This window comes from Sceloporus occidentalis, unplaced genomic scaffold (assembly GCF_023333645.1).
Source record: "Sceloporus occidentalis isolate IW3139 unplaced genomic scaffold, rSceOcc1.0.p SCAF_7, whole genome shotgun sequence".
NCBI lineage: Eukaryota > Metazoa > Chordata > Lepidosauria > Squamata > Phrynosomatidae > Sceloporus > Sceloporus occidentalis.
In genome coordinates, this window is record NW_028316987.1 from 21,440,530 (window position 1) to 21,467,816 (window position 27,287).

General features: G+C 39.7%; 1 protein-coding gene across 7 annotated transcripts in view; it reads left to right on the forward strand.

Moving 5' to 3' along the window:
* The window catches only part of EPHA5 (EPH receptor A5), a 289,060-nt gene extending 265,651 nt beyond the window's left edge, over positions 1–23,409 (forward strand). For 4 of the 7 annotated variants that reach the window (XM_089532330.1, XM_089532332.1, XM_089532331.1 and 1 more), the window contains 3 exons: positions 528–683; positions 14,348–18,605; positions 18,842–23,409. In XM_089532330.1, coding sequence (XP_089388456.1) covers positions 528–683; positions 14,348–14,453 — 262 coding nt within the window. In that variant the 3' untranslated portion in view covers positions 14,454–18,605; positions 18,842–23,409. Of the gene's footprint in view, positions 1–527; positions 7,108–14,347; positions 18,606–18,841 lie in introns of those variants that run through there. The other 3 variants (XM_089532334.1, XM_089532335.1, XM_089532336.1) reach the window with 1 other exon arrangement.
* The last annotated feature ends 3,878 nt before the right edge of the window (positions 23,410–27,287 follow it).

A 27,287-nucleotide genomic window follows, 5' to 3' on the forward strand; every position in this document is an offset into this window, starting at 1 on the left:
AACCTGATGTTCTTAGAGTGTGAGGCGGATTGTGTAGGGAGAGGCGTTCCCTTCAGTAACTCAGGTCCAAGCCATGTAGGGCTTTAAAGGTAATGATCAATACTTTGTATTGCGCCCAAAATAACGTCAAACGAAATTACAGCTAGTGTTGTTTTCCAGAACCCTACATTATTGTACAAGGGCTTCCCCTGGACAGAAAAAGCCTGTGCACAGTGAAACTTGTTCACCATCCAAAATATGTGTTGCAAGGGGTTGAGAGGTTCAGCCTCTGCAAACCACTATTTTCAAGCTGAAAAATGAAACTGTAGAATATTTTGGCCAGCTCTACATAAAGTATTCTTCTTATGATAGCAAGTTCTAAGGCTAATCTTGGCACTTCAAGCTAACTGGCTAACTTGCTACTGACTGCTCTTCTTACCCACAATATCTTATCTCTGAAGTGTAATATCCAAATAGTTGGTTTAAAAAAAAATCTTAATGTGCCTCTTACTTTTTTGCTTTCTTTCTTTCTCTTTCTTTTTTTAAAGAGTTTCAAATTTATTAGGTGAACACAGTCCACTGGGAAATGGTGTCTACAGATCTGTAGGTGAATGGCTGGAAGCCATAAAAATGGGACGGTACACAGAGATTTTCATGGAAAATGGATATAGTTCTATGGACGCTGTGGCTCAGGTGACCTTGGAGTGAGTAGATTTCCTGATCACTTTTGTTGAAATAAGAGAGGATCCTTATGGTCAGAAGCCAGTTAGAAAGGAAAGATAGAGGACATTTGGAAGCATTTAGATTTTTTTGAACACTCATCTGATTTTAGGGAAGCTTCATCATTTGTATCTTCCATAAATAACAGACTCATAAGACAACTGAACTTGTGGTTACCACTGTTGTTTACAATACATCAATTCCTTTGAGTTTGAACACAGTGACATCATTCAGATTCTGGCATATGGTTTGGTCCAGTTTTCATGTAGTGAAAGCACCCTTATGCTGATTCCTCAGTGATGTGACTAGGAGAGTTTCAAAGGACATGCTCTCTTTTTGCATGAGTCAGAAGGTTTTGACTCCACAAGCACTTAGCGATATCATGGTGATAGTGGAGAATTCCACACACACATCAATTTAATCCAGGTAGAATCACAGCTTCTTGTTGGTAGAGTGAGGAAAAAATCAGGCACAGAACCAGGGCAGCGTTGCTTTGTGTGGGCTCTGCTGTAACACAGAAATACCAGGAAACCTTCAATGCAAGAAGAAGAGATTTTCTTACTTAATCCTCCTTGCCTTTGAGGCCTTGACACATTCTTTTTCAACCTGTCCCACCTGGGATCACTTCTGAGCAGAAGCAGTGGAATATCCCAGTGGGGGAAAAAAGTCTGCTGAGAAGACATCCCATGACAGGAAAGCAGAAAACAAAGGCAAAATAATATTTCCTGTCTGCATCTGAGAGTGTCGAATCCAGGAGGCACTGGCACAATCTAGTGGAGTTTAGTAGTCCCAATATTTGACATCTAATAGACTGAGTTGCAAGGGGTTAGGACACACTGTTGGAAGTATGATAGCAGAAGGATGAGGGGGGGAAACGAATTAAAAACAACAACAACTACCTTTTCTGTCACTGAGACTGTGAGATGTGGAGAAGGGGGCATATATTTCTTAGTTGTATAAGAAGCATTGAGCTGTTGACAAGGAATTTCTGCCACTGGTCTAGAGAATACATTCTGATATTTACCAGTATTGGGCTGATATTTCAAAAATACTACTTTTTTCCAGTGTTGCAGCTGCAGTCTTGCACCTCTAAACAAAACCTTGTCTCCTCAAAGCTTTTTCCAAACCAGTATCACCCTGGCTACACTGGGAACCCCTCATAGCATGAGATGCAAGTAGAGATAAGTGGTATATTTGTTTTAATTTCCTCCCATCAAAGCACTTCTCTAAAAGAACAAAAGGATTTCTTCAAGGGGAATCCTTCATCTGCCTTCCTGCATCTCAGCCATGGGTTGCAAAGAGTCTGTCACAGGTCTCTGTCTATGCTAAGAAACCTCACCTCATCGTTGCTTCATCTATATAAGATGTAAAGGAGGGGAGGAAGGTAGGTTGCAGCATGAATTATGGAAGCCATTTCAAATTTAGTTATCCTCTCCAGATGAGAGAATTAATTCCTATCTTCACGAAAACTCAGCAGAGCAGAATAAGACTCATTCCCAGTGATTGCACTGACCTTCTGTTTACAAATCATGAGCAGATTCTAAGACTATATCAACAGACGTTGAGCCCTGGAAGCATCTGTCTGTAGCCTAATAATGCAAGTAAGGGTTCCTGATGGAACATTAAATATGACCACTGGCAATTGTAAGAAAGATCCTATCCAGAATGCACCAGTGGTGAAGAAAAAACTGGATCTGTTTTGTTTGTTGTTTATGTTTCTTGATTATCTTTATTTTATTGGGAAATCTCAGATCCTACTCAGGTTAGAGAGCTAGTAACCAGTGCTGTCATCTCACAAAATTATCATATGACATGGCTAGGTTTTCACGGTTCATTTCTATTTCTTTGAGCTTACACGTTGAAGGCAAAATTTCAGTTTAGACCTGCCTTCGGTTTTAATAGTTAAAAGGGAGAATGAAAAACACATTGTGTTCTGCGTTCTTGCACCATCTTTGTTTATTTGGAGTAACCTGATACTGTCTTTCATGTGTTGTTAATTTGACCACTCCAGACAAGAACTGAAAGAATTGTGCCCTTCAAAGAAGGCAAACTGTAACTTGGGTCAGGTGTGTCCAGTATTTTTGCATGCACTTCTTTGAACCTCATCATGTGAAATACCTGAACTGCTATACTAAATGCTTTCTTGGATTTCTTTTAAATGACATGTACATGTATTTGTGCCTGTACATTACTTGAGCATTTACTACAGTTTTGATACTTGATGCTTTATTTCCCCTTGAGTGACAGAGAGATAGTTTATTCCAGAAACCATGCCCCAGAGTTGCTTTCAAATATTTCAGGTGTCCAGTAAAAACTAACAAACATACACGCAGTGTTATCTGCTGATACTTGTTTCTAAACATGACCTCACTTACAGGAGCTTACTCCCTCTTAGCAAGAGTTTTGTCTCTCTGCTGAATTACACTTGTTAAGCAGAATCATCTCAGTTTCACTGAAGTTCTAATCTTCAGGTACAAAATGTTTTATTTAAAAACCATTCCAATTGGTTTCAAGATCCATACAATACTTTGATTTTAGAATATGGTTGTAAGCTTCTCATATTAATAGGATTTTCAAAGGGATCAGGCTCACAGACACAAAGAAAATGCATCTACATTCTCTTACAATTTATTCTGTAAGATAAGAACTGTAGGGTTCAGTCTTGTAGAGGCTAGAAATTACACCATTTATACCAGTACTATTCAAAATGGAGATCCATGACCAGTGCCAATACCTGAGCCATTTGCTTCCATTCTCTAGAGAGTTTCTAATTGTAGCTTGAGGGCACTGGGGAAAAAATATTCACTGGTCATTCACATTAGAAAGGCTAATAAGTACTGACTTAGAGCACAAGTAATTTTAATAGTCATCCTCTGTTGAGAGAAATCAGGAGACTTGTGTTTTTGGCCCAAAAAATATGGGCCAAATGACACAGATTCTGGCCATAATCAGGATGTGGCATTCACACGCCCTGAAAATGCAGAGACCGCATGATATGGAAAGAAGCAGACCAGGAAGGAGTGGAAGAATCCACTTCTTCTGGCAGCCTGGATCAGGACTGGGCATGTGTGGTTGCTGCGATCCCAGTCTCTTCGGCCCATCTGTTTTGTATCAGTACTCCAGGATATTTAGCAGAGGGTTGGGTTTTTGTTTTAGCACACTCACAAAGCTAAACATTTCTAGGAATCTCTAGTGGAGGATGACTCCTACAATTTTATGTTTGCTATATACTAAAAGGAGTTATATCATTTATGGGATTCCATCATTTACCCTTCTCCTTGAAAACTGGAGATTTTCCTAGCAAGCTTAAACTTAGACAAAATAATGGGTGTGCATTGAATGAAAGTGCCAATGCACACTGGCTTCCAGGAACAAGATTGAAGCTGAACCAGAACTGAATATCTGAAGAATAAAGACTTCTTACTGTATGGATCTAGTGATTGGAGAGAGATTTTGTTTTCCCCAACCCTTCTTTTTAAAATAAGAATTTACGAAAATATTCAAATTTCTTCATATTTGGAATGGAAAGAACTTTGGATTTTGGAGAAAGTGAAACTGACAGAAATGTCCATTAAGGCCTTTCACTGTTTGATTCAAGTCTGGATTTCAATCCCTGTGTATTCACCCATGTTAGTGTGAATGCATGTTGCATCACATCTTTTTTCAGGGAGATGGTTAATCTTTAACACTTATACTGAATCATGTACAGTGTAGGCCTCTTAATGATGGAGATACCTCTCCTTACTTAATTTGGCTAACACAATTGGGGGGGGTGGCTTTAATTTCAAGACACCTCTGGAACACTTAGCAACATTTTCACATACTGTATCTAGATTGGAAATAACTTGAGGTTTTAGAAACTCTGAATGTGGCAAAAAGTAAAAATGGCACCCTGCTGGTGTCACTACCTTTTGTGGCTTTTTTATAACGAGTTCTGAAGCCTCAGTAGTAAGACCATACAATATCACTATAATCAGTTTTCCCCTCCTTTTTTGCCTTCTTAGTTTCTACCTTGACTGTAAAGCAACATAAACATGGTGGAATATCCTGACTATACATGGTCAGGATATTAATAGCACTTATTTGGCTATTCTCTCTAAAACAAGGGTGCCTCGGAGTACTATTGTATCTGTATAATGAGGAGATATGTCAGGAACCAGGCTGAATGTCATTGAAGCTGTTGCTCTGACATATTCAGCAGAAGGAGGTAGTACATAAAATGAGAGAGAACACAGAATGGGATAGTAATATTTCATACTCCAGATAGAGAAAGTTTTTTTACCTCCCCCCCCCCGCCCCAATTCTCTTTAGAACCTCTTGGCAGATGGAAAATTAGCACACTGTAGAGAGAAACCACCCAGCCATTTTCCTGCAGGTCTGAACATTTCCATCTTGTTCAAATGTTTTGCATCCCGTTAGTAGTCATTTTTAAAATACTGTCTGCCAACAGAATTAGTATTAAAACCTAAAATAATTGCATTTTGAGTAATCTAACCTGTATATTACTAAAAGCACAACTGGGTGATAAATGAAATTCCTGCATTATAATATGCATTAGGGGCATACCTACATATCTTAAAATATATTTTCATACATGTCCACAGGAAAATAAATAAATTAGTTATTGTTCCATTTGACAACCATAAACTGGCTGATTTAGGCCAGATGGTGATACAATTTCCAATAGAATAAAGATGTATTGCACTTAATGAAAAATAGCATGCCCTACTGACCCCCTCCCCCCTCCTCGCCAAAACCTTATAATAGAAAACACCCTCTAAAATTCACATTTAATTTTGTTTACAGTGACATTTGGATAGCTGTTTTAGAAAGAGAGTTGCACAGTTAAGAATACTGGGCCAGAATCTTGATCAGTATACATTTTTTTCACTCTTTAATGCCTTCATACTTCATATCAGTTAAAAGCCTGAGAACGTTGTGTAAAGCAGTGGTAACTTGCTTGATTTGATTATGTATCTCTATTCTAAAACCATGAAAATCCTTCAGAATTTTATGAAAAACAACAGTTGATTGTGAACCATTTGTTTTGAAATGGGGGGGGGGGGGAATGGAAACTATTTGGGATTTGAATGTGTTGTGACATGTTCATTAAGGATGACTGTTAATTTTGTTCCAGAGCTGGGACTTGGGGGGATCAGATGAAAATCAGAACCTCAGAATAGGTTTTATCCCTCAAACTGCAGTGATAAAACTTAGTTTAAAATTCATGGGCCAGTTCTCTTAATTCCAAGAATTTCCATCCTGAAATTTCATCCCACCTAGAAATAAGTCTGAAATTGCATCAGGAAAAATAAAATAAAAGCAGAGATGGGTTCTATTAAGAAAGAAATCAGTCTCTGTGATATGTAAACCTATGTGTCTGCGATGTGTTAGAAAGTCAAGTGAACAAATAAAAAATGATGTTGCCCAACCCCAAGATTTTTAAGTGTATCTGATGGTTTGGGGTGCCTCTGAATGTGAGTGCCCAACTTGAGACTCCTGCAAAAGGACTTTGCTTGGTGTCGTTTAGGAAACTCAGCTTTTTGGAGTTGTTGCAAGTTGTCTGCTCACAACCTGAGTCACCTGAAACAATTTGAAAATCTTGGTGGCTTTCTTCCAGTAGTCCAGTCAAGAATCCTGCTTGCCAGCAAGGCACAGCCTATTCTCGACATGTTTTTGAATGGTAACAGACAAAAAGGATGGGCTCCTGTGACTATTGCCCCAAGTCCTGTGCTCTGTTCAGGCTGCATGACTACAGGCCTGATGATCAGTGTATTCCAAAATTCATTCTGCCATGTAGTTCTAATTCTAGCAAAAGAGTTGGATATCCTGTTTTCCACCTATGCTTCCGTCTGGATTATCAGACTGTAAACCACAGGAGAGAGAAACAACTATTTTCTAAACTTGTGGACAATCATTGGTGGCTTTGAGTGTCTTCCCTTACTCAGCAAGGATAACTTTGCCAGACCAACCCTCAAGAATAGCTAGTTCACAAGACTGGCCTCTTTTAGTCGTATGCTTGGCTGGACTTTAATGGCTAACAACAAAAGGTGGACTTCTTCACATCACCCTTTTGAGAGATATGTACTCACTGAATCTCAGGACACCTTGTTCCTTGTCATCCAGTGGACGGCTCTGAATATTTGTAACAGTATGTGTGTCTGTTGTGTTATGTTGTATTTGATTTTTTTTCTTTTAAAATAAATGTCTATTTATAATAAAAAAATTCTTTCGCTCAATGAAAAAATATACCAAGAATTCACCAGCTCTTGCTTTTTATTCCCGATTTTTAATTCCATGAGATAGTGGCTGTTACAAGAGTAATGATGATGCCATGCTGTTGTCGGAAAGGGGATAAACAACAAGAGCAGGTGAACATATTTATTTTAAATCCTTAAGAACTGAGTTGTCAAAAATGTGTTCCTGGAACCACAATTGTTTCAGAGATAGGGGTTCAGAGCCCACTACTCTAATCTAATATAAATTGAGAATTATAGAAATCTGGCACATTTAATTTGTTGAATGGTCAGTTTCCTAATCTTGATGACTACCTGAAAAATTGAGTAAATACCAATGGAAGCCTAACTTATGTAAGGTTTTCCCCCATTTATTCTTCTCTGACAACAGCAACACCTGTTGTGGAGTACATGGCTTCACACTGACAAAGTTCATCTTTCACTAACAGTTTTAAGAATGGAACTGTGCTTGTTCTGAACGCAACTGTTGAATACTTAGAAAGAAACAACGAGATCCTTTAACTTACAGAGTTCAGTCCTAATGAGTAGGAAATGAAAACCCTTGTTCTCAGCAGAATCAAGATTTTGGCTTCTTCTGCACACCTTCCATTGAGAGTGCTTCCCATTGACAGTGTGGATGGTGTAACAGTGAACAGTGACCAATGGGGTGATGAGATTTGGTGATGTATGAGTGGGTTCGAATCTAATTTAGTCCTCACATTCAGTGGGTGGCCTTTGAGAAGCTACTATGCACAGTCATCCCCTACCTCACATCTGCAAGGTATATTGTAAGGATCATTGAGGTAACACATGCAACCTTGGGGAATAGTGTAACAACGTAAAGCCATTCTTAGGCTTAAATGTCTTCTCCACTCTCAGCAGCCATTTTCTCACTCCAAATCACCCCTTTCCAGTGCTGCTTTAAAACAAGGAGAAAGGCTTGTGGGCTTTTTTAAAAAACCTTTTTCATGTAACATTTTATGGTTAAGTAAATACTAAGGCATGCATTAAAAAGTGTTACTTGGAATGACTGATTAGTGATACAGATTAGTTCTAATATCCCTTTTGCCTCCCTTTCTTTATTATAATTTCTGACTGCATATAGAGAGCTGTACAATTCCTTATCATATTTTTCACTGTATGTAGGTGGCAATGTATTTATTTAAAACATTTTCACATGTATTCTAGCCAAAAAGGATTCCCAGAGCAGCTTTTATAAAAATCAGTAAAAGCAAAACAATTCCTGCCTGCCCACTTACAATCCAAAATGCACAACCAAAAGCAAAAATGGAAGAGAAGAGGGGGGGAAAGCAAACCTAAGCACCAGTTCTTAAAGTTGTGTATTACTTATAATAGCAATAAATTGGGATGCAGGCAGCCAATTAAACTTGTTATCTAACATAGTTGGTGCCGTGGCATACTTCCATCTCTCCCTCTGGTGCAGCTTGTATATAGTCATTTTATATTTAATATGTGTAGTACCTGCCATCTTACCACCACCTTCGCCTGAATTAAAATTCTGAGAAAAGAAAATTAGAGCTCCAATAGACAAGGCAGCATGCACTTTTAATAGACCCATGGACATTGTTTAGTGTCTGGTTCACTAAGGCCCGTTATAGATGGGCATAAAGTACGGACTGGGTCCATACTAGGGATAGAAAGGGGTGTCACTTCCGGACGCCCCTAACCCTAATATGGACCGAGTCTGTATAAAATGGCGGTGCCCGTTCCACACAGGGGCTGCCATTGCTACGTCACCACCGCGCCGCCTCCAAATGAGGCGGCGCGGTTGTGACGTACTGGCGCCGTGCCAGGGCACATAGAGCGCCCTTTCTGTGGTGCCAGAAGGAGCTCCGAAACAGAGCTCCTTCCAGGATTTGCATCGCTGGCGCAGCCTTTAGACGGCTGCGCCAGCGACACAAGGCAGAAAGGGGCTGAGCGGCCCCTTTCTGCTTGTCCCCGCCACCGTCGGGTGTCCTTGGGGCATGATGCCCCAAGGACACCCCTTCCCTGCGGCCTGGAAAGCGACGGATCGGGGCTCCAGAGGCTGCCGTTCTGGCAGTTGAAGCCCCAATCCGGCAGGGAAAGGAGCGCCTACAGGCTGCCCCAAAGGGGCGGTCTGTAACACGCCTAAGTTTCTTATTTTTGCTTCCTCATGGAACATAAGAAACTGTCTTACAAAAGAAAGACCTTTGTTCATTTAAATCAAGGAAATTGTGACAAGGAGAATCTTGGAGAGGTGAGAATCTTTTTCTGCATGAAAAATAAATGGGAGGGTTTTTTTTTTTTTTGCAGAAAATGGCAATTTTCAGTGTGCAGATCACACAAAAACAGTATGTCAGTGTAGACAACATTTTTACACAGAAAATAAATTTCCTGCATAGACAGTAGTGTTTTCTGTACAGAAAATAATATGCTGTTTTCTATGTGGAAAACTTGTTTTTACTGCAGAAAATGAAATTTTGTGTTCATTTTTTTTTAACAGAAAAGGTCTGAAACAGCAAATGCTCTTTCAGACCTCAAGAACAAAATGGAAAAATTACTAATTTTTATACTTTTGCCTCCAAGAATTTAGGAAGATTTGCACTCTGAAATTCAGGTGTATGAGTAGTATGGCCCTGCTTCCCCAAAAATATACACCACCACCACTACCAACCCCCAAAAAAAAGAATCAGGAATTCCACTGTTTCTAATGCAGGCCTTACTGTGTATAAAAAGGTTATTCTTCTATTTAGTTTTCAAAGATTTAAAACTGCAAGACTAGATACCTGTTTGTTCTAGGGTACTCAAAATGGCACAGGACTTCAAAAAAGCCAACAACGTGACCTCTCTAAAGGCCTACCTATTGCCATCGTAACCTGCCAGTAATCCACTTTTGGTCTCAATCTAGTCTTGTCCCTTAAAATTGCTGTTACCAAATGCCTTTCCACATTGCTGTGGACCTCATATTTACCCACTGGTTGACAGGGCTAGAAAGAAGTTTTAATTGAAGCCACAGTTGGCTTCCCAGATCTCTGGGGTTAAGGTTGTGGTCTGAAAAAAAGATCCTCAACTACCTGTCTGTATAGTAGGGGGTTGAGTGGGAGTTGTGCAGAACTGGGAGACAGAAGAGAGACAGAGGTGAGAATCAAGGCCAAAAAGCATGGCCACAATTCAGACAAAATGGGTCATATGCCATAGAATTGGACTATGACTGCAGGTCAGGATTCAATTCCACACTCAATCATGGAAACCCACTGGTGGCCTTGGCTAGGTGACTGGGTGAACATTGGGTGGCCATCCTCAATTCACACCCTCAGCCCCCCTGCCCCCCAAAAATAATGATGATAGGGTCGCCATAAGGCAGAAGTGACTTTAAGGCACAGAACAACAACAAGTGCCAGTTCAGAAAAAGCATAGGCTGTGGTTTAGCTTAATTTTTAAAAATGATTTTGTTTGTTTTGGTTAGTGATTTTTTTAAAAGCATGACAATAGCATTTGCTGCTGTGGAGACATACAGGAACATGCCAGCTGTTGGCTTACATGCAATGTCTGGTGAACTGAATTTCCAAGGGCCAAAAAGGTGGCTAAATAAAGCTAAACTCTGACAAACAGAAGATGAGGTCAGTGTCACTCCAGGTAGCAAGGGCCGCATATGATTGAAAGTTCCACTGTACAAATAAATTCTTCCCAAGCAAATTCTAACATGTTAGGGGAAAGGCTAGGGTAGCATTCTTCTCCCTTAGTGTGCAAAGGAAGTAACTTCTGTAGTGCAGAGTGTTCAGTAAAGTAAGTCTGAACCTGCAGTTTGATAAGTCCTTGCTATTTGTTAGGCTGGGTTCTTGCAAACAGAAAGTTGCCACTTTGTCCAATATTTATGACAACTCAATCTAAAATACAGCTGTCAGAGACCACAGCTTCAGTGCATGTAGATACTTGTCCTTTCGGTTAGGAGGATTTGAATCAAATTTTAAAAATGTTAAACATTTCAAAATTGCTTGTACAAAATTGCTTGCATAAAATCAGATAAAATATACAACTTGCGATCAAGTAAAATGAATTCCCCTTTCTTAGCTCAGAGTCTACAGAGGCCCAGGCAAAAGTTATAAAAATAAGGATCCCTATAAAAGATATATGTGATACACTTTCTGGAAGACTCCAGCAGCACGTAGGGGCTCCCATCTGATAAACTCTTCCAGTGTATGTATGTTGGGTTTCCTTGATCCATTTGACTCCCCAAGAGTATTAAGTTGTGATGCGGAGGAAAATCTAAAATAAGTTTCAGAAATATGAAAATTGAGAGAACATCAAAAATGCAGAATTATAAGAGGCAGGATTCCCCAAATAGCCTCAGGAAGCTGGATTACAATTTTCTTTCAACACAAGAAAATCTTGTGTGCTGCTGGGTGCCAAAAAAAAGTAATCAAAGTAATCATACAGTTTAGGTATTTCTAGATAACGTTTTTGGTGGGCCTTATTTATAAGTTTACCAGAAGAGCAAATAATGTAATCTTCCATTGACAATCCTTCTGTGTTTCCTTCCATCACTGTCTTTTGTTTTATATTGGAGGAGAGAGATATCTGTTAAACAGGGAAAGGCAGAATTGTTATATATTGTTCTAGGAATCCTTTGTTTAGAAGCAGTCTTAGGACAATATCACACCATACTGTTACAGTGTTCTGATTCCACTTTAACTGTAATGGCTGCTTCCTGTGGAATTCTGGGAATTGCAGTTTAGAGAGGGGTATTTATAATTTTTAGAAAGAGAGCTCTTAGGCCTTTCTAAACTACAAACCCCAGACTTCCATGTGATGCAGCCAAAATAGTTAAAGTGAAATCATAGTGCTATAACAATGTGGTAGGATATTGTCCTTTAGTTTCACTAAAGCACTGTTGGATGACCAATTTTCAGAATTCACTGGAGGCAAGAATGACAAGCTGTTCGACTTCTTAGCAGCAGCAGCATTATAATCATAGTATAAAAATCTGGCATTTACAGCAGTGAAATTGCTGGTGTGATACTCTGCCCCCCTACTACCCTGCTCTTGTCTGCAACTCCATTTAGGTACATATGGCATATGCACACAAAGGATTTCTCTACTGGTTAAAAACAGACATTCCAGAAGCCTGACAGTGTAAGTTTACTATGAAGGATTTTTCTTGAGAAAAGAATACTTCTTAAAATATGCAACACATCATTTAAATGTCAATAAAAATAAAGCAAAAATATTTTCAGAAGCAACTTGATTGTTGGGATTTTAATGTTTTTGTTCCAGTTTATTTTCTGGCATTTTGAAGAGCACATGAACCTACTGTTAGTTCTCTTGGTGTAGATCATTTACATTAGTGGTGAGATGGCTATCTGCATCCATGAAGATGCACCCAAACAAGGCCAGAGAGAATGTGGGAACACTTCCAAAGGACGTAGTAACCTTGGAGAGGCACTACCAGTCACAAGAAAATGCACTGTGTCTGACTGTGTTCCAATAAAAGGATACATTGAAATGGCTGGACGTTGGTAACTCATCACTGCAGAAAGGCATTCTCACAAACGAATGAACTTGAAAGGACACTTAAAAGCTTGAAGGTGTACTGACTGACTTGGACAATCTTATTTTCTGAAAACTGACATAAAAGTAGGCTCATCTATCAGATGTTGCTATTCCCATTCACAAATTTCCAAGGCCTTCCTGGAATTTGCAGTGCTGCTCAGGGCTGTGGAGCCAGTATGCCAAATCTTTGACTCCAACTCTGACACCTTCATAAATGGAAAATATATAGATTAGTAATATCAAATTTCCTGTTGTAAAATAATAACACAAGACCTTTTTTTCTACCATCTGAATCATCATGCTAGAAAGAGAAAGAAAGAAAGAAAGAAAGAAAGAAAGAACATCAAATACAGTATATTTATTAGATTAAAATTTCTGAACAAGAAAACTTTCCTAAATTCTTGTGAAAGTAAATATGCAACAAAATAGACATTTAACATTATAAGTTTTTATTGTAAAGCTGGAATTGGAGTTAGTCTGTCATGTGCGATTCCACAGCCCTGGGATTGCTCTTTCTTGTTGTCTAGGAATAGGGTGGGCAACCTTGGCAGGTCCAGGGGCTAATTCTGTACCCCTGAGACCTTCTGAGGACTGCACAGACTGCTAAAAATGGCAGGGGGGAAATGGACATGAACAATAAACACATGCACACACATATATTTTATGTTAAACACTGCAAGGACACATGCAGTCTGTTTAAAGTTAAACCACCATTTAAAGTTAAATCACTGTGTAAAGTTGAACTACTGCACTTGGAAGGTTTTAGGAGTGTCAATTCATCTCTTCCCCCCAGAGAAAAGAGAGTCTAGGAGAGGCCTGAATGGATCAGGGTCTACAAAAACTGTTCACTTCAATCCAAAACCTAACTTATATCAAAATGAAGACAAATTTAGACAGATTCCTCCCTATAGAAGAATTAGGGTGGGGAAAACAAAGATGTTCTTTCCAACAGAGATACAGGAAGACTAGCAGAGTAGCAATAGATAGCAAGTGCATATCTTTACCACTTATGAGCACATTTAAGCACTCCCTAAGCAGTTTTCAATGTGTAAGCCAATTGCCCCAACAAGCTGGGTACTCATTTTAGTGAACCCTGAGCCCCCGGCTAGTATTGAATTCACAACCTTGTGGTTTGTGAGTAGGCGGCTGCAGTACAGGCATTTAACCACTGCGCCATCTGGGCTCTTAATAGCACTCATAGATACTTTGCTTTCATGTGTCTAACAGAGCCTCAAATATGACTTGAATTCTCTGTACTTGAGACTGCAGGCCTAGAAGCCATGCACAAAAAGGCAAGCTCAGTAAAAGATTTTCTAAGACTCCCTTCCTGCAGACTGAGAACACATAAAGAAGGAATGTATTTATATAAGAATGTCGTAAAAGCTTTTCTTGTGTGGTTACATGCTTATTTCCCAACTGCTTTGGGCACAGCAAGGACAGGGTAGTATGGTAGGTCCTGAACCAAAGAGGGAGGGGAGGTATGCCTCTCATCACATTTGTAGAGAGAAACCTCCTCCCAAATCAGTGCATGAGCCCCCACTGATCCTGCATTTCTAGAGTTTGCTTCCATTTATACACTATTACTATCTTCAAGTCAGAAAAAACTCTACTATTTTGATTCTGCTGATGTATAATGTAGCCTGTGGAGGTGGAGAGGTGGAAATCCTGCTTGGTTGGGGTTTTTTTCCTTTTGGAAAGGGTGGAGGGAGAGGATTTTCAGTCCAAGTAATAATTTTATTTATCAAAAAGTACTTTAAAATGGTGTCACTAGAAAACTCTGGATATTTTTTAAAACACAAAAACTCATGGGGGATCATGTGTGCAGCCATCTTCCTCATGAGTCAACCTTTTGGAATCAAATGTGTGCTTTCTTCATGCAGGGATTTGAGGCGCCTTGGAGTCACACTTGTTGGGCACCAGAAGAAGATAATGAACAGCCTTCAAGAAATGAAGGTCCAGCTGGTAAACGGGATGGTGCCATTGTAACTTTTTAAATTATTTTTTTATTTTTTAAAATGTCACTTCAAGTGATCAGCCTTGCACTTTGTACACATAACCCTGACATTTATCTTAACAACTGAAAATGTGAAGTTCAGTGATTTCTAGACCACAACAGAAGAACACTGGCCTCAGTGACATAATTTATAATCAGTGTTAGAACCTTCCTTTCTGTGACTTCATCATGAAGTAAAAGCAATGTGCGTAAAAAGTAGAAATGGGGATGCACCACATTTGAGGTTAACTATTTTCTTCTGCTTCAACAACAACAAAAATATTCCCATCGCACCTTGTCTATACATGGAGTATATGTCTATCTATCTAAATACAGAGAGAGTGAGTGAGAGAGAGCACCTTTCAAAAACTGAAAATGACAGACCATGTTAATACTTCCAAGGATTTACTTGAAACTTTTCCCAGTTCTTTGTCAGCTCACTGAAAGCTACAGTCTACTGACTTTTTCTTCAGGTCTTAAGCATCAAATGGAAGAATTTTGAGGAGCAATATTAGACTATTTCTTGATAGTGATGTCTTATTTTGTACATTTTAAAAGGATGATGCTCTTACACAGCAGTGGAGCCCTAGAGGCCACTGTACAAACATTTGTTGATCAGTATTCAATGCAATACAGGGTGTGTTTTTCTTCTACCTTTTCTTAATGATATTCTTTTTATAGTTGGGAGACTAACACATGGTCAGTATAACATATGTAGATAATGTTATCCAGATTACTGCACACGCAGGTGTGGGACATCATCTTTTTTCATGCTACCTGACTGCTTGTATTTTTACTGCTGCTTAGTTATAACAGGTATATTTCTTAATAGCACAAAGATTGGTACTGAGTCCAGAATTCAGATTCTTCATTTCATGAGGTAAGAGGAGAGCAAGGATAGAGTGTATTCTGTCTTGGATCTTTTCCTGAAAGCATCTGAAAGCATTCCTTATGGAATCGCAGGAACTGGGAGTGCTGTATAAGGGAGAGATGCCTTGACCTGAGAGGGCAATTTCAGTGCCCAGAAAAACTTCCTGCCCCCGCTAAAGCAAAATCTACAGTACAAAGTTATGCAAATGTGCATCAGGTATACAAGCTGCTGAATTACACATTTCTTGTTGCATATTTTTAAAGCATAGAGTTATACACACCTGTGCTGTAACTGGGAGGGAAAAAATTATTACACATTTTAATACTAGTCCAGCTCATCTTAATATTTTCCTCCAGAAGAGGAAGAAATGTTCTTGCCTAGAAGTGGAAGTTCACTCCCTGCTGAATGACTCTGAAAGCTACAACAACTTCATAATAGCCATAATCGGCTGGTTTCCCTTCCAGATTTAATTTTGCTTCTTGCAGATTATTCACTTGAGATGAATTTGGACTAAATACTGAGTAAATAAAATGATCAAGAATACATTACAGGATCTACAGTAAAGGTCTTTCACTTCACATGCTCTGGGCTAATCCTGAAGAGCAGCTTTTTCTGGAGGTTGGTATAATTTCTTGAACCATTCTCTGCTAGATTTTAATGTAGACCTCTCGAGCATGACTTAACGGTACTCATTTTGTTTTCATACATCAGCACCATATATTGTAAAACAAGTTCTATAGTACTGTGGTTCATGGGATCACTTGGAAGTAAGTTTGTGTTTGAATCAACTTTTGTGGATAGCCTAGTCACAGCAGTTATTCCAAGTCTTGTTCAGAGGCCAGACATGGTTATGCAGGACAAATGTTCTTTGTGTAATGCTAGGTTGGTGATCCATCCTTTTAGGTTTTCAGCTTCAAACAACCTGACCTCACAAGGGCATATAATGGATCTTTACAGCAGAACCTACATCACTCTGAAACATTTTTTTTAAAAAACACCCTTAAAATTGCAGCTTCTAAAGCTTTATCATTGGGAGTGTTATCAAAATCAATTAGCTTCAAATTGAAGGCATAATAAAGATGTGTGTAATTAATATACTAATTTTAAATTAAGTTGGCAGGCCCACTCATATCCCTTCCAGTATTGATTTGGAATAATTTCTGTGTTGGTGTCAAAATAATGAAAATGAGGCCTGAATACCCTGAAGCACCAGATCTTGTTTGATTTTGAAGACTAGTTAAAGTTAAAGACTACTTAGATGGGACACCACCAAGGAATACCTGGTGCTGTAGGGTATATTTCAAAGGAAGGCAATGAAATTCATGGGATCAGCATAAATCAGTAGGTAACCTGAAGTCATATGCACATGCACACACTACTATAGACCTTTTTGGAAGTATTCAAAAGATTGACCCCAGACACTAGCTTTACTCTAAAAATTAAATTAAATTAAATTATGTATTTTTATCCTGCTTTTTGCCAGGCAACCAAAGCAGTGTACAATGGGCTAAAATATATCCATATATACATAGTACCCTCCTTGAAACAAGATTAAACAGTATAAGACTAAAACTAACATTTTGAAATCCAGCAATAATCATGGGCAGAGTTCAATAAATGGGGGAGTCTTTTTTGTGGCTGAGTATTTTATTCCGGGAAGGCCTGCCGGAAGAGATCCTTCTTAATGGCTTTTTAAAAGCTCTCTAGATTAGTAATTTGATGGCTCTTGTTCAGCAGGCCGTTCCATAAATTGGGAACGGCTGCAGAAAATGTCCTCTGCAAGGTCGCTGTCAATCTGGTCCTTAAGGGCTGTAGTAAATTCCTCCCAGAGGACCTGAGTGTATGGGGGGGGGGGGATTATATGGAAGCAGGCGATCCCTTAGATAGGTTGGGCCCAAGCCATGTAGAGCTTTGAAGGTGATAACCAACACCTTGTACTGTGCCTAGAAACTAATAGGCAGCCAGTGGAGTGACTTCAATATTAGTTTTATATGGTCACTCCTCGATGTTCCTGTGATCAACCTGGCTGCCATATTCTGTACCAAATGGAGTTTCTGGACTAGGCACAAGGTAGCCCCATATAGAGCAAATTGCAAAAATAAAGTCTTGAGGTTACCAGTTCATGTACTACAGTTTTGAGGTCACCTTGCTCCAGGAAAGGGTGCAGCTGGCGTATCAGCTGAAGCTGATAACAGGCGCTCTTGACCGTCGCATTCACCTGATTCCTCATCTGAAGCGACTGGTCAAGAAGCATCCCAAGACTGCAAACACAGTCCTTTGAGGAGAGTGTGAGCCCCTCTAGGACTGTAGGTTGCAACCCAAAACCTAGTTTGAGGTCCCCTACCGTAAGTACCTCCGTTTTGTATGGATTCAACTTGAGCTTGTTTTCCCTCATCCAGTCCATTACTGCCTGAAGACACTGGTTGAGGGGAGAAATGCCATCTGTCATTGTCACTGATGACCAGGGCATGGAGAAATATATTTGGGTGTCATCAGCGTACTGATAACACCCAGCCCCATGTTCACGGATGATTTCTCCCAGTGGCTTCATATAGATGTTAAATAGCATCGGGGACAGGATGGCTCTAGCCCATATTTCATAGTGTGTGTGCAATGTGATTCAGTCTCACCATTGCTAGCTAGTACAATTTACCAAAAGGAAAAACTGGCATTGAAGAAGGCTTCTCCAGGGAATGTCACAGCAGGCTGAGGACAATACCGATTCTCTTCTGACTGAACACAAAGCATGGCAAGTTTGAAGACTTACCTAAAAATGTGTCCATATTCCAGAGTTCATCAGATTTCTAAAAAGGAATTGTGTGTGGGTGTGTGTGTGTGTGTGTGTGTGGGTGTGTGTTAAGTGGACAGTAGTAAATTTTGGGAACGTATGTCTAGATGACCTAGGGGCATTTTATGTTCCTTTCAAAAGTGGAGAAATTCCAGCAGATAATGATCACCAATTAGCAGACATTAATCCTCTTTTGCATTAGCCTCCCAGGCTGAGGTCAGCCATCAACACAGAACAATACACATGCAAATCACTCCTGCATTCCCAGGCTCACCCAATTGTATATACACCCAATTTTTCCAGGCAAAGCATTCTCTGAAGATGCCAGCCACAGATGCTGGTGAAACGTCAGAAAGAAACTCTGCTAGAACATGGCCACACAGCCCAAAAAACCCACAAAAAACAATGGAGAAATTATCCTGCCTCCACAAAAAACAAGGTTGGCGGCTCCCTTTAAGAATCAATACTGCTGTGAAAGTGACAGAGGCCTGTTACAGACAGCCAAAATAAAGCTGCTTCGAGTCACAGTGGAGGTATGGTGTTTCAATGATGCATGCGTCCTAAGAGTCCAGAAGTTGCACCAAAGCCACTCTCCAGCCCTAAGGACTGGAGCGTGGCTTTGGTGTGGCTTCTGGACTCTTAGGACACATGCATCATTGAAACACCATACCTCCACTGGGACTCGAAGCAGCTTTATTTTGGCTGTCTGTAACAGGCCATAGAGTGGGAGGTAGAGATGGTCATGACCTGAAAAAGAGGCCTTGATCAGGTGTTGCTGGAAAGGAAAACTGAGTAAATGCCTTCCTTCCCACATCCCTTCTCCCCTGCATCTGCTATCACTTGGCAAGGTGCCACACTCATCTATAAACATGAGAAAATGGTCATTGGGAGACAAGGCAACCTGTGTGGGCTGCTTTCATGATAGGCTGCCCAGGAAACCAGGGAGGCCTGTCAAATTCCTTGATGGGTTTTTGTCTCTTTTGTGTTTCATTTTGTTAGCTGGTGGGCCAGAAAGAATGGAGGTGGAGGAGGGGGGGGGATTTGAAGACAGAAAAAAATCAGCACTAAGCCTATTTTTCCAAGTAATAAATTGCATTATTGGAGCTGTCACGAGACCTATTTGGGGATCATTTGTACCTTTTTGCCTGCAATTGTTTGTAAAATAATCCACAGCAAAGTAGAAATGACAACAGTTTCTTCCAGAGGAATCATAAATGTTTTTCTTGCCTCACAAAGCTCTTCTACTCCGAGAGATTTTATTAACAGATTAACCTTGGCACTTTTCTCTCTGATCTCTTCAGCATCCAGTTAACTGCTGGAGAGCTGTGGATTCTCAGTGCAAATAGCCTGTTCTTCCCCACCCTTTTTGGCATTTGTTTCCCCTCCCACTAGCCCATCTCTCCTTAACACATTAAATATCATCCTTTGTCCAACTGCATACTTTTATTTATCCCATTGAAGTGTAATAATCATTGTCCCATTGCAGAAGAATGAATTGGAACTGGAACAGACTTTCAGTTGTTAAAAATATAACAAATAGGAGAGGAATGCCATTAACACAGTTTGCATTTTTCAATAGCCCAGCCTGCTTTTCCAAAGACAATGTAAACATTTCCTTTTGATTTTTTCCCCAAATGCATATAGCATCAAGAAATTACTTTTAGTGGGTGCACTGTGAGCAAAAGACAAGGCCCAATCCATTCAACGTTAAGTATTTTTTATTCTCATCGACTCAAACTGGAGAAATGTAAGCAGACACCTTACCATGGAAATGATGGTTCACCCTGAGTTAGGAGTTTATTCACCTAATTAGAGACTCCTTATGACACAGTGCTTATGAATAATGCACACCTGTCTTAAAATTTGTGCATGAACAGCACATCCCAGAATTAAACTGCTCTTATATTGTAATACATTAGTGGCAGGAGATTACATAACTGATTTGTGCTTGTGTATCTGCACATACAGAGCACTGTAAGATTTTTTTTCCCCCATGTGTGGGCATTCATACATGACTGTTCACACATATTGACACTTTCAGTCTGAAGTTGTTACATTCCAGGAAAGCTCTGCCATTTGGTGAGCTTTTTGCATATAATACAGCACCCATAGGCTTTAGTCAACATGGTTCTTCCAAGCATATCTGAGAAGAACGCATGCACTCTTGCTGCTTTTTCTTAGATTTCCCCTTTTCCATCACTGAAGGACAGTCTAACCATTTGGCCCCAAAAATGAGAAATAGGAAACTTGTGAGGAATGATCCAGTATGCATTTGTTACAGCAATCATTTTCAAGTTAATTATTTTATAGCAAAACTCAAACCACTCTTTAACTCAGAGAGTTTAAAAGGCAGCTTAGAGTTTTATGAGGCAGCTTCTGAAAAAAAAACATTGTCCCCTCTCCAAAGGAGGACATGTGCACACAGAAATGTGAGCCATTGGCCCTTGGCCCAGTCTGCTATTTATGTATTAATGTATCCAGAGATGAATTCTGAAGAGAAAAAGCTGCTAATTACTCAGTGTCTCTTTCCCTCTTTTCAAAGCATCACAAATTGCACAAATCTTGATACAGGTTCATACATAGCTCCTTTGGCACATTCGATTTTGTTCCTCAAAGTGCCTGCTAATGAAATCCTGTAGAACTGGATGTGGTTCTTTGGTATTAACAATGTCCTGCTGTTGTTCCACAGGCAAGGACTGGAGCCACAGACCATGTATGCCTTGAAATGGACCCAGTATGTGCTGCTTATAATAGGATGACTATCTAGATGCACATCCAAAGATGGATGCTGTCTTTTCCATTTTATGCGATATGAATGCATTGAAACTTGTCCCCAGAATTAATGCATCCACCTATCTGTATATCCTTCTCCACCACAAAAAGGTAGAATATCAGTTTGAAATGAACAACAAAGGGCCCCAGTTCTCTGTACTAACAGCACTTTAATACATACATCAGAAATGAGGGCTACCTCAAACCAGGTCCATGGATCATCTTTAAAGTAGAAGTTTGTTGAGGATCATGCAGAAAGTTCCTTCAAGACTCCTGACCATGAGTTTAGTTAGGAATTGAGTAATTGCCTGTATCACTCACTTTCCAAAATATCATCTTACATTATCTTTTAGTACCTGAGACAGTAATTAATTTGATGAGAGCACAAGCAAATAAACTCACCTCCTGATTATTATTTTTTAAAAGGGAAGAGCAATAAATTAATGTGAACTCAGATTAAAATTAGTTATTAGTCAAGACACTTTTTGTGGAATAAACTGAGGACTGTTATGACTGCCATCCTGGGAACACTTAATTAGAGGACAGTCCAATGAGAATCTCTCACCATCCCAAGATTGATAGAATTAGAAGTGAATTAATAAAAGTTGTAGAGTTTACTCTGGTAGTGGTAAACATGTCACACCAGCTTGAAAGAACAATTTCACTGTCCTGCAGAATGCAGCCTCCAGTGTCTTGAGAGCAAAGGTTACCGGGAGGTAACAGAGCAACCAAGGAGAGACAGGCGGAAGTATAGGCAGTCTTCTTCCATTTCAGGAGCTCCCCAGGATCCTGTAGAGATGCTGCAGCTAAAGGAAAGAATCTAAGAGCATCAGGGCTAGGCAATGTCTAAAAGTTGGGTAATTCAGTCCTTGGGACTATAGAAGGCTTCTCCCACTCTGCATCCACCACTTTTTAAAAATGTAACTGCCACCTACCCACCCCCCAATTTATTTGCTCTAAAATGTGTCATTTCTACCCCACAAAATCATGGGAATGCAGCCAGCCATTTGGGGCTGTGGTCAGTTTTCGTACAGGGAGGACTCCCCCTACATACATGCCCCAAAATTTGGAGATGTCTGCTGGCATTTCCAGTTTTGAAAATGCTTCCCATTTTTCCCCTCCAATCAAAAAGAGGATGGGGAGCAGAAAAGGAGTGGGTGAAAAAAAATACTTGGAGGGGGCACATGTGCAACATAGGATTCACTTTGTCCAACCTTGATCTGCCTTATATACTTGGCTATAAGTTGACCTCATTTATAAATTGAGGGCAGGTTTTGGGGTGAAGATTATGGATTTTGCCATGACCCGTGGATAGATTGAGGGTAAACTTGGAGGCTCCTTCACTGTATGTATGTGTGTGTGTGTGTGTGGCAAGAGAGACTGTTATTGAGGCTTTTTGCTTCAGTTTTCAGCTTTCATTTCAGCCAGGCGCAGAGGCAGGAGAGGGACTCTTAAACAAGCAGCAATACAGTCAATCACCCAGGGCTTTTTCTGCTTGGTTCAAGAGAGAAAGAAACTGTATGGGGAAATCTGAAAGAGTTGCTATCACATTACCATAGTGACCTGTGATATGTTGACTTGGGCTTTTGGGGTCAATTTTTGGGCATAAATTTTTAGACTTATAGACAAGTATATATGGTAAGCCTTGGTTTGTCAATAAGAATTTCACAACCACAATAACACACTCTTGCTGGGATTCTTCCTAGGACCAGTGGTGAGGGGAAATTACTTGTGAAGTGATACAAAAAGCAAAGGTAATCTTCTTGGCTTAAAAGAAGACCCTCACAAGTGTAATACCTTTATTAGGCCATGTCAAAGTTTACAGAATACTGTGCAGGCTTTCAGGCTCTTCACAACTCATCATCTGGCAAAGGGTTTAAAGAAAAGAACAAAATTATTAGTGGAGACATGGGGGATATAAAAAGTACTCTCAAACTGTTTGCCTTAATGTTATACAAGTACAGTTGCATTTAGACACAACTTTGGCAAAAAGAGGTGCAAGAACCCTCTGTCAAAGGAGTTGAAAGGTATTTTTTCTTCCCTGAGAGTGTTTCCTGGATCTTATATTAAGAGATTCTTATGTATATGGGTTTTTTTAAGTGACTTTAAAATTAATTTATTCTTTTCTGGTTAACTCAGTCCAACAAAGGTTAGAATCTAGTGTATATCCTTTGCTTAATTTAACTTGCAGAAGTTTCATGAATTGAAAATTTTGAATGCATTGACCACTGTAGCTACAATTTTATATGTGAAATACATAATTGATCATTGAAGAATGATGTTTAGATTTCAGTCCTCAATTAACTTGCTGTTAGGTGCATCAAGAAAGATGCTGCCATTGCCACTGGCATCCTTCCCATTTCACATCAGGAGCTGCTCCCTGTATTGGAACTGTAACCCATAGAGAATTTAGCATTACTGTATTTATTTTCTCCCCATCCCTTGATACTCATTGTGCATTTTGTTTGTGTTTTTTGTAGTGTAAAGGTACAAAAAATTATATTTTTTCATAAAAATAAAAAAATGGATAGCAAACGATACTTTGTAAATTCCAGAAGATTCTAAATTCTCTCTTTTATTTCTCTGTGTTGAAACTCAAAATAGCACTTTGAATGTTTTGTGGCATGCTTGGTGGTTCTTCCTACATATCTGTACACAGCAGCTACATGCCAGGACCATATGATGGAGTGCTCTGTTGCTGTCATAAGAGTAGGCACAGTCCTTATGCATGCAGATTGTGACTCATTCTGAGGTACAGCTCTGCAAGTTGCTGTACTATGTTGTGTTGTCCATCCCATGAAGGTTTGGTCTGAATCCTACTGGTAGTCTCACTGAATTAACTGGATAAGGTGTGTGTGTGTGTGTGTGTGTGTGTATATACACACACAAATCAATCAATCAATCAATCAATCAATGGTTGGTACTTAATGCATGACACTTAATCCCTGGTCTCAGTTTAGATCTGGAAATGTCAGTACCTAGGATGATCCTAAATTGACAACCTGACTCACCTATAAGATTCAGACCAGTGTCTGGTATCTGCATCTTGATTACCTTTGAAAAGTGGTTTTAATCCTTCAGAGGAACTACTTCAGTCCCTTAATGGTATTTCTTTATGTACATGAATTGAGAGTTGTTTGGACCCTAGAAAAAAATTAGAAAACATTTATATTCCTGGTGATTAGGGCTGGTGTTCTACATACACTTATATTAGGAGTAAGGCCCATTGGAATTAACGGAACTTCATTCTGAACATGCATTAAATTGCACTGTAAATACAGTGGGTCCTTGTTATACTCTGGGGTTTGGCTCCAGGATCCCCCAAGGATAACAAAATCCATGGATGCTCAAGTCCCATTTAATATAATGGCATAGTAAAATGGTGTCCCTTATATAAAATGGAAAATCGAGATTTGCTATTTGGAATTTATATATTTTTTAATATTTTCAAGCCATGAATGCTTGAATCCATGGATAAAAAATTCATGGATAAGGAGGGCCGATGGTCCTTTTATTCACAGTTGAACAATCACCTGGCCTCTTTCTTCTTATTAAATGAATATTGCAGCTCCAAACAACCTATTTGAGAGCAAACTGTGTTCAGTACAATGGGGGTTACTTTTCAGTAAATGTGCATACCTTTGAACATTTACTTTAAACACATTTGCATGCTAGCTTTTGGGTATGCTTTTTGAAATCACTGAAATTAAGAGATCTTATTCCTCTTTTTAAAATTAAATTCTACACAAGCAGAAAAACTGATAAAATAACCAATAACAATCTTACATTTTGATAGACAAAATATCCATGGTAATAGGCAACTCAAGTGAGCTAGAATCCACCACTTTACATTTTGAATGCACACAATTCTTCCTGCTGGACAAAAATAATCTATTTTATTTTCCATTTGGAAAACATTTTAAAGTGGAGCAAGTGGGGCCTTGTCAGACTTTTCAAAATATCTGGATTAGCCGACAGAAGAAGATAACAAGAAAGGATACCCATTTCCTCTCATTTCAGTGTCTTTTCACATTTTCTCAAAGTGCAGTGCGGATCCATGGAAAGCTGACCACCTCCTCCAAAGAATAAAGAATCACACAGGAAATGGAAGCTGCCAATTTCTTTTTTTGTCCCCTGGTTATGGAGCAAGGTGAAAAATTAATTTTCACCTGGTTTCAAATCCCTCGCTGGAGGAAAGGCTATTTCCCCCTACTTGTGAAACAGACTGAAGGACAAGAAAAGGAAAACCATTTCCCTGACATTTCATTTCAAAGTACCTTTCTTCCTAGGATTATGCAGCACATTATATTAACTAATGGATGTTGATGGATTTCCAATAAATCCTGAGATTATCCATATATGAGAATAACAGGGGATGGGAGATCCATACTCTGGTTTTGCTGGGGGATCCTAGTCACTTGTGCGACTTGATTGGAATGGGATGTGGCTCAATTAGTTTTTAAAAGAATGAAAATGCAAACATAAGCCTGAATCTTCTGTCCTGGCAAGAGCAGACTCATCAGATCAGTTTCTGGATGGTGAGCTGTTACTTGGTTAAATCTCATTATTCAGTGAATCTACTCCAGTAGGGACTAACAATAGACTCCAGACGATATCATGGGTCTGGAGCAGGTGTGGGGAAAGTTGTCCCCCCCCAACACTTTTTGGTGAACCTGAATCCTCAAAACATCTCCCAACATCTTAGACCCACCCATATATGTATATGCATACATGTACATAAACTCTGAGCAATTTTTCTCCATAAAATACCAAAAAAGGCTAAAACCCAGTGACACCCTCCAACACACAGAAATTCCCAAATGGACAAAGAAAATGGGGAAAAAACCCCAGGAAGTAGGTGAGTCCTCCTGGTGGGATAGGATGAGGAAAATGGTGCTCCCCAAGTAGTTCTGCATGGTGCCGCAACCAATGACCATTCCCAGAATTCCATATTATGAAGTCGTGGCAGTTAAAGCAGTGTCAAAATGGATTATTTCTCCAGTGTGGCTGCAGCCCTAGCATTTAAATCCTATGGCTGGAAAGAAGACTGCACACTGGCAGGGGGCTTGCACTCTCCCTCTCCAAGCCAATTTTCCACCAGCAGGCTTGTCTCAAGCTATTTTGAGGATGTTTGTCGAATATTTAAGGAAATAATTTGGGGAAAATGCTGCTTCAAAGTAACCCACAGGGCTTTGCACCATTTATGTTGCATGGTACACTTCACAGTACATTATATCTGAAAGGCAAGAGCATAGATAACAGGAAAGATCCATATCATCTCACGTACTCACCTCCCTCCTCCTGGGAGAATTGTTTTTCTTCTCAAAAAAGGGGGGAAAGATTTTTTTTTCTTCCCACCTGTCAGCAAATGTGATACAAGCTTTGTGAGGTGTTAATTAAGTAACAGCAATTCTTCCTTTTGTGGAAGGGAAGAGCAAAAGACTGCTTAACCATAGTTCTCCTACAAACGAATGGTGCTACGATTCATCCTTTAGCGTTAATAACAAGTAATGTCCAATCTAGCTAACATCCTGCAGGGCTGAGGACAGGGAGGGCAGGGGGGCAAAATCTCCAGGGCTCACATCTCTGGAAGACCTTTAACTCTACAATGAAAAGCAAACTATGCCTTGCAAAATAATTGTTGGCATTTCTGTAGCCCAGAGGATGGTAATAACATTTGTTGCTAAATCTGATGAGGGTGCCCTGATCGTGCATCTTGCCCTGTGCCACCAGCTCTCAATGGCCCTGGCCTCTTGTTCATGCAAGAGTTTTGCAGCATTGCTGGTGTACCAAATCCTTCAGTTCTATGGGGCCACTTGCAAATGCAACTGAAAATGTTTAGACAAAAAACAGAACTGTATTTTATACTAAATTCAGTACAGTATTACCTCAACTCCCTAAATGAAGCGATAAGGCCCTAATTTTTATCCCTGACAAACTAAGCTCCTCTCCCTCCCAGATCATTCTCCAAACTCCACTAAGTACCACTCTTATCGGAGAGTTTCTCCATGCACCAGACCAAACCGAGAACTCACAAGAGTTACAATGGGGCGTAGCTCAATCTTCTGGGAGTATTTTTTTTACAGTCACACATCATATTGTTACAGCCTCCTGGTGACTTCATTACCGTTATTTACCAAAGGCAAAATTGGTCCTGCTTTCCTGATCTGAGTATTTCCTGAAACATTTTCAGCCCACCATTACCTCCCCTTTTTGTGTCTTGATTCCACAATGTTAACATTTGCTTGCTTGCTTGCTTGCTTGCTTGCTTGTTTAAAATTAGTTGCACATACATACCTCTTGTGTTTAGTGTCCTGGAGGTTTTAGAAGTGAGATTATAGGCTCCTCAAATACTTAAAACACACAGACTATTCTTCTATAGCTCCTTCTCTGTCC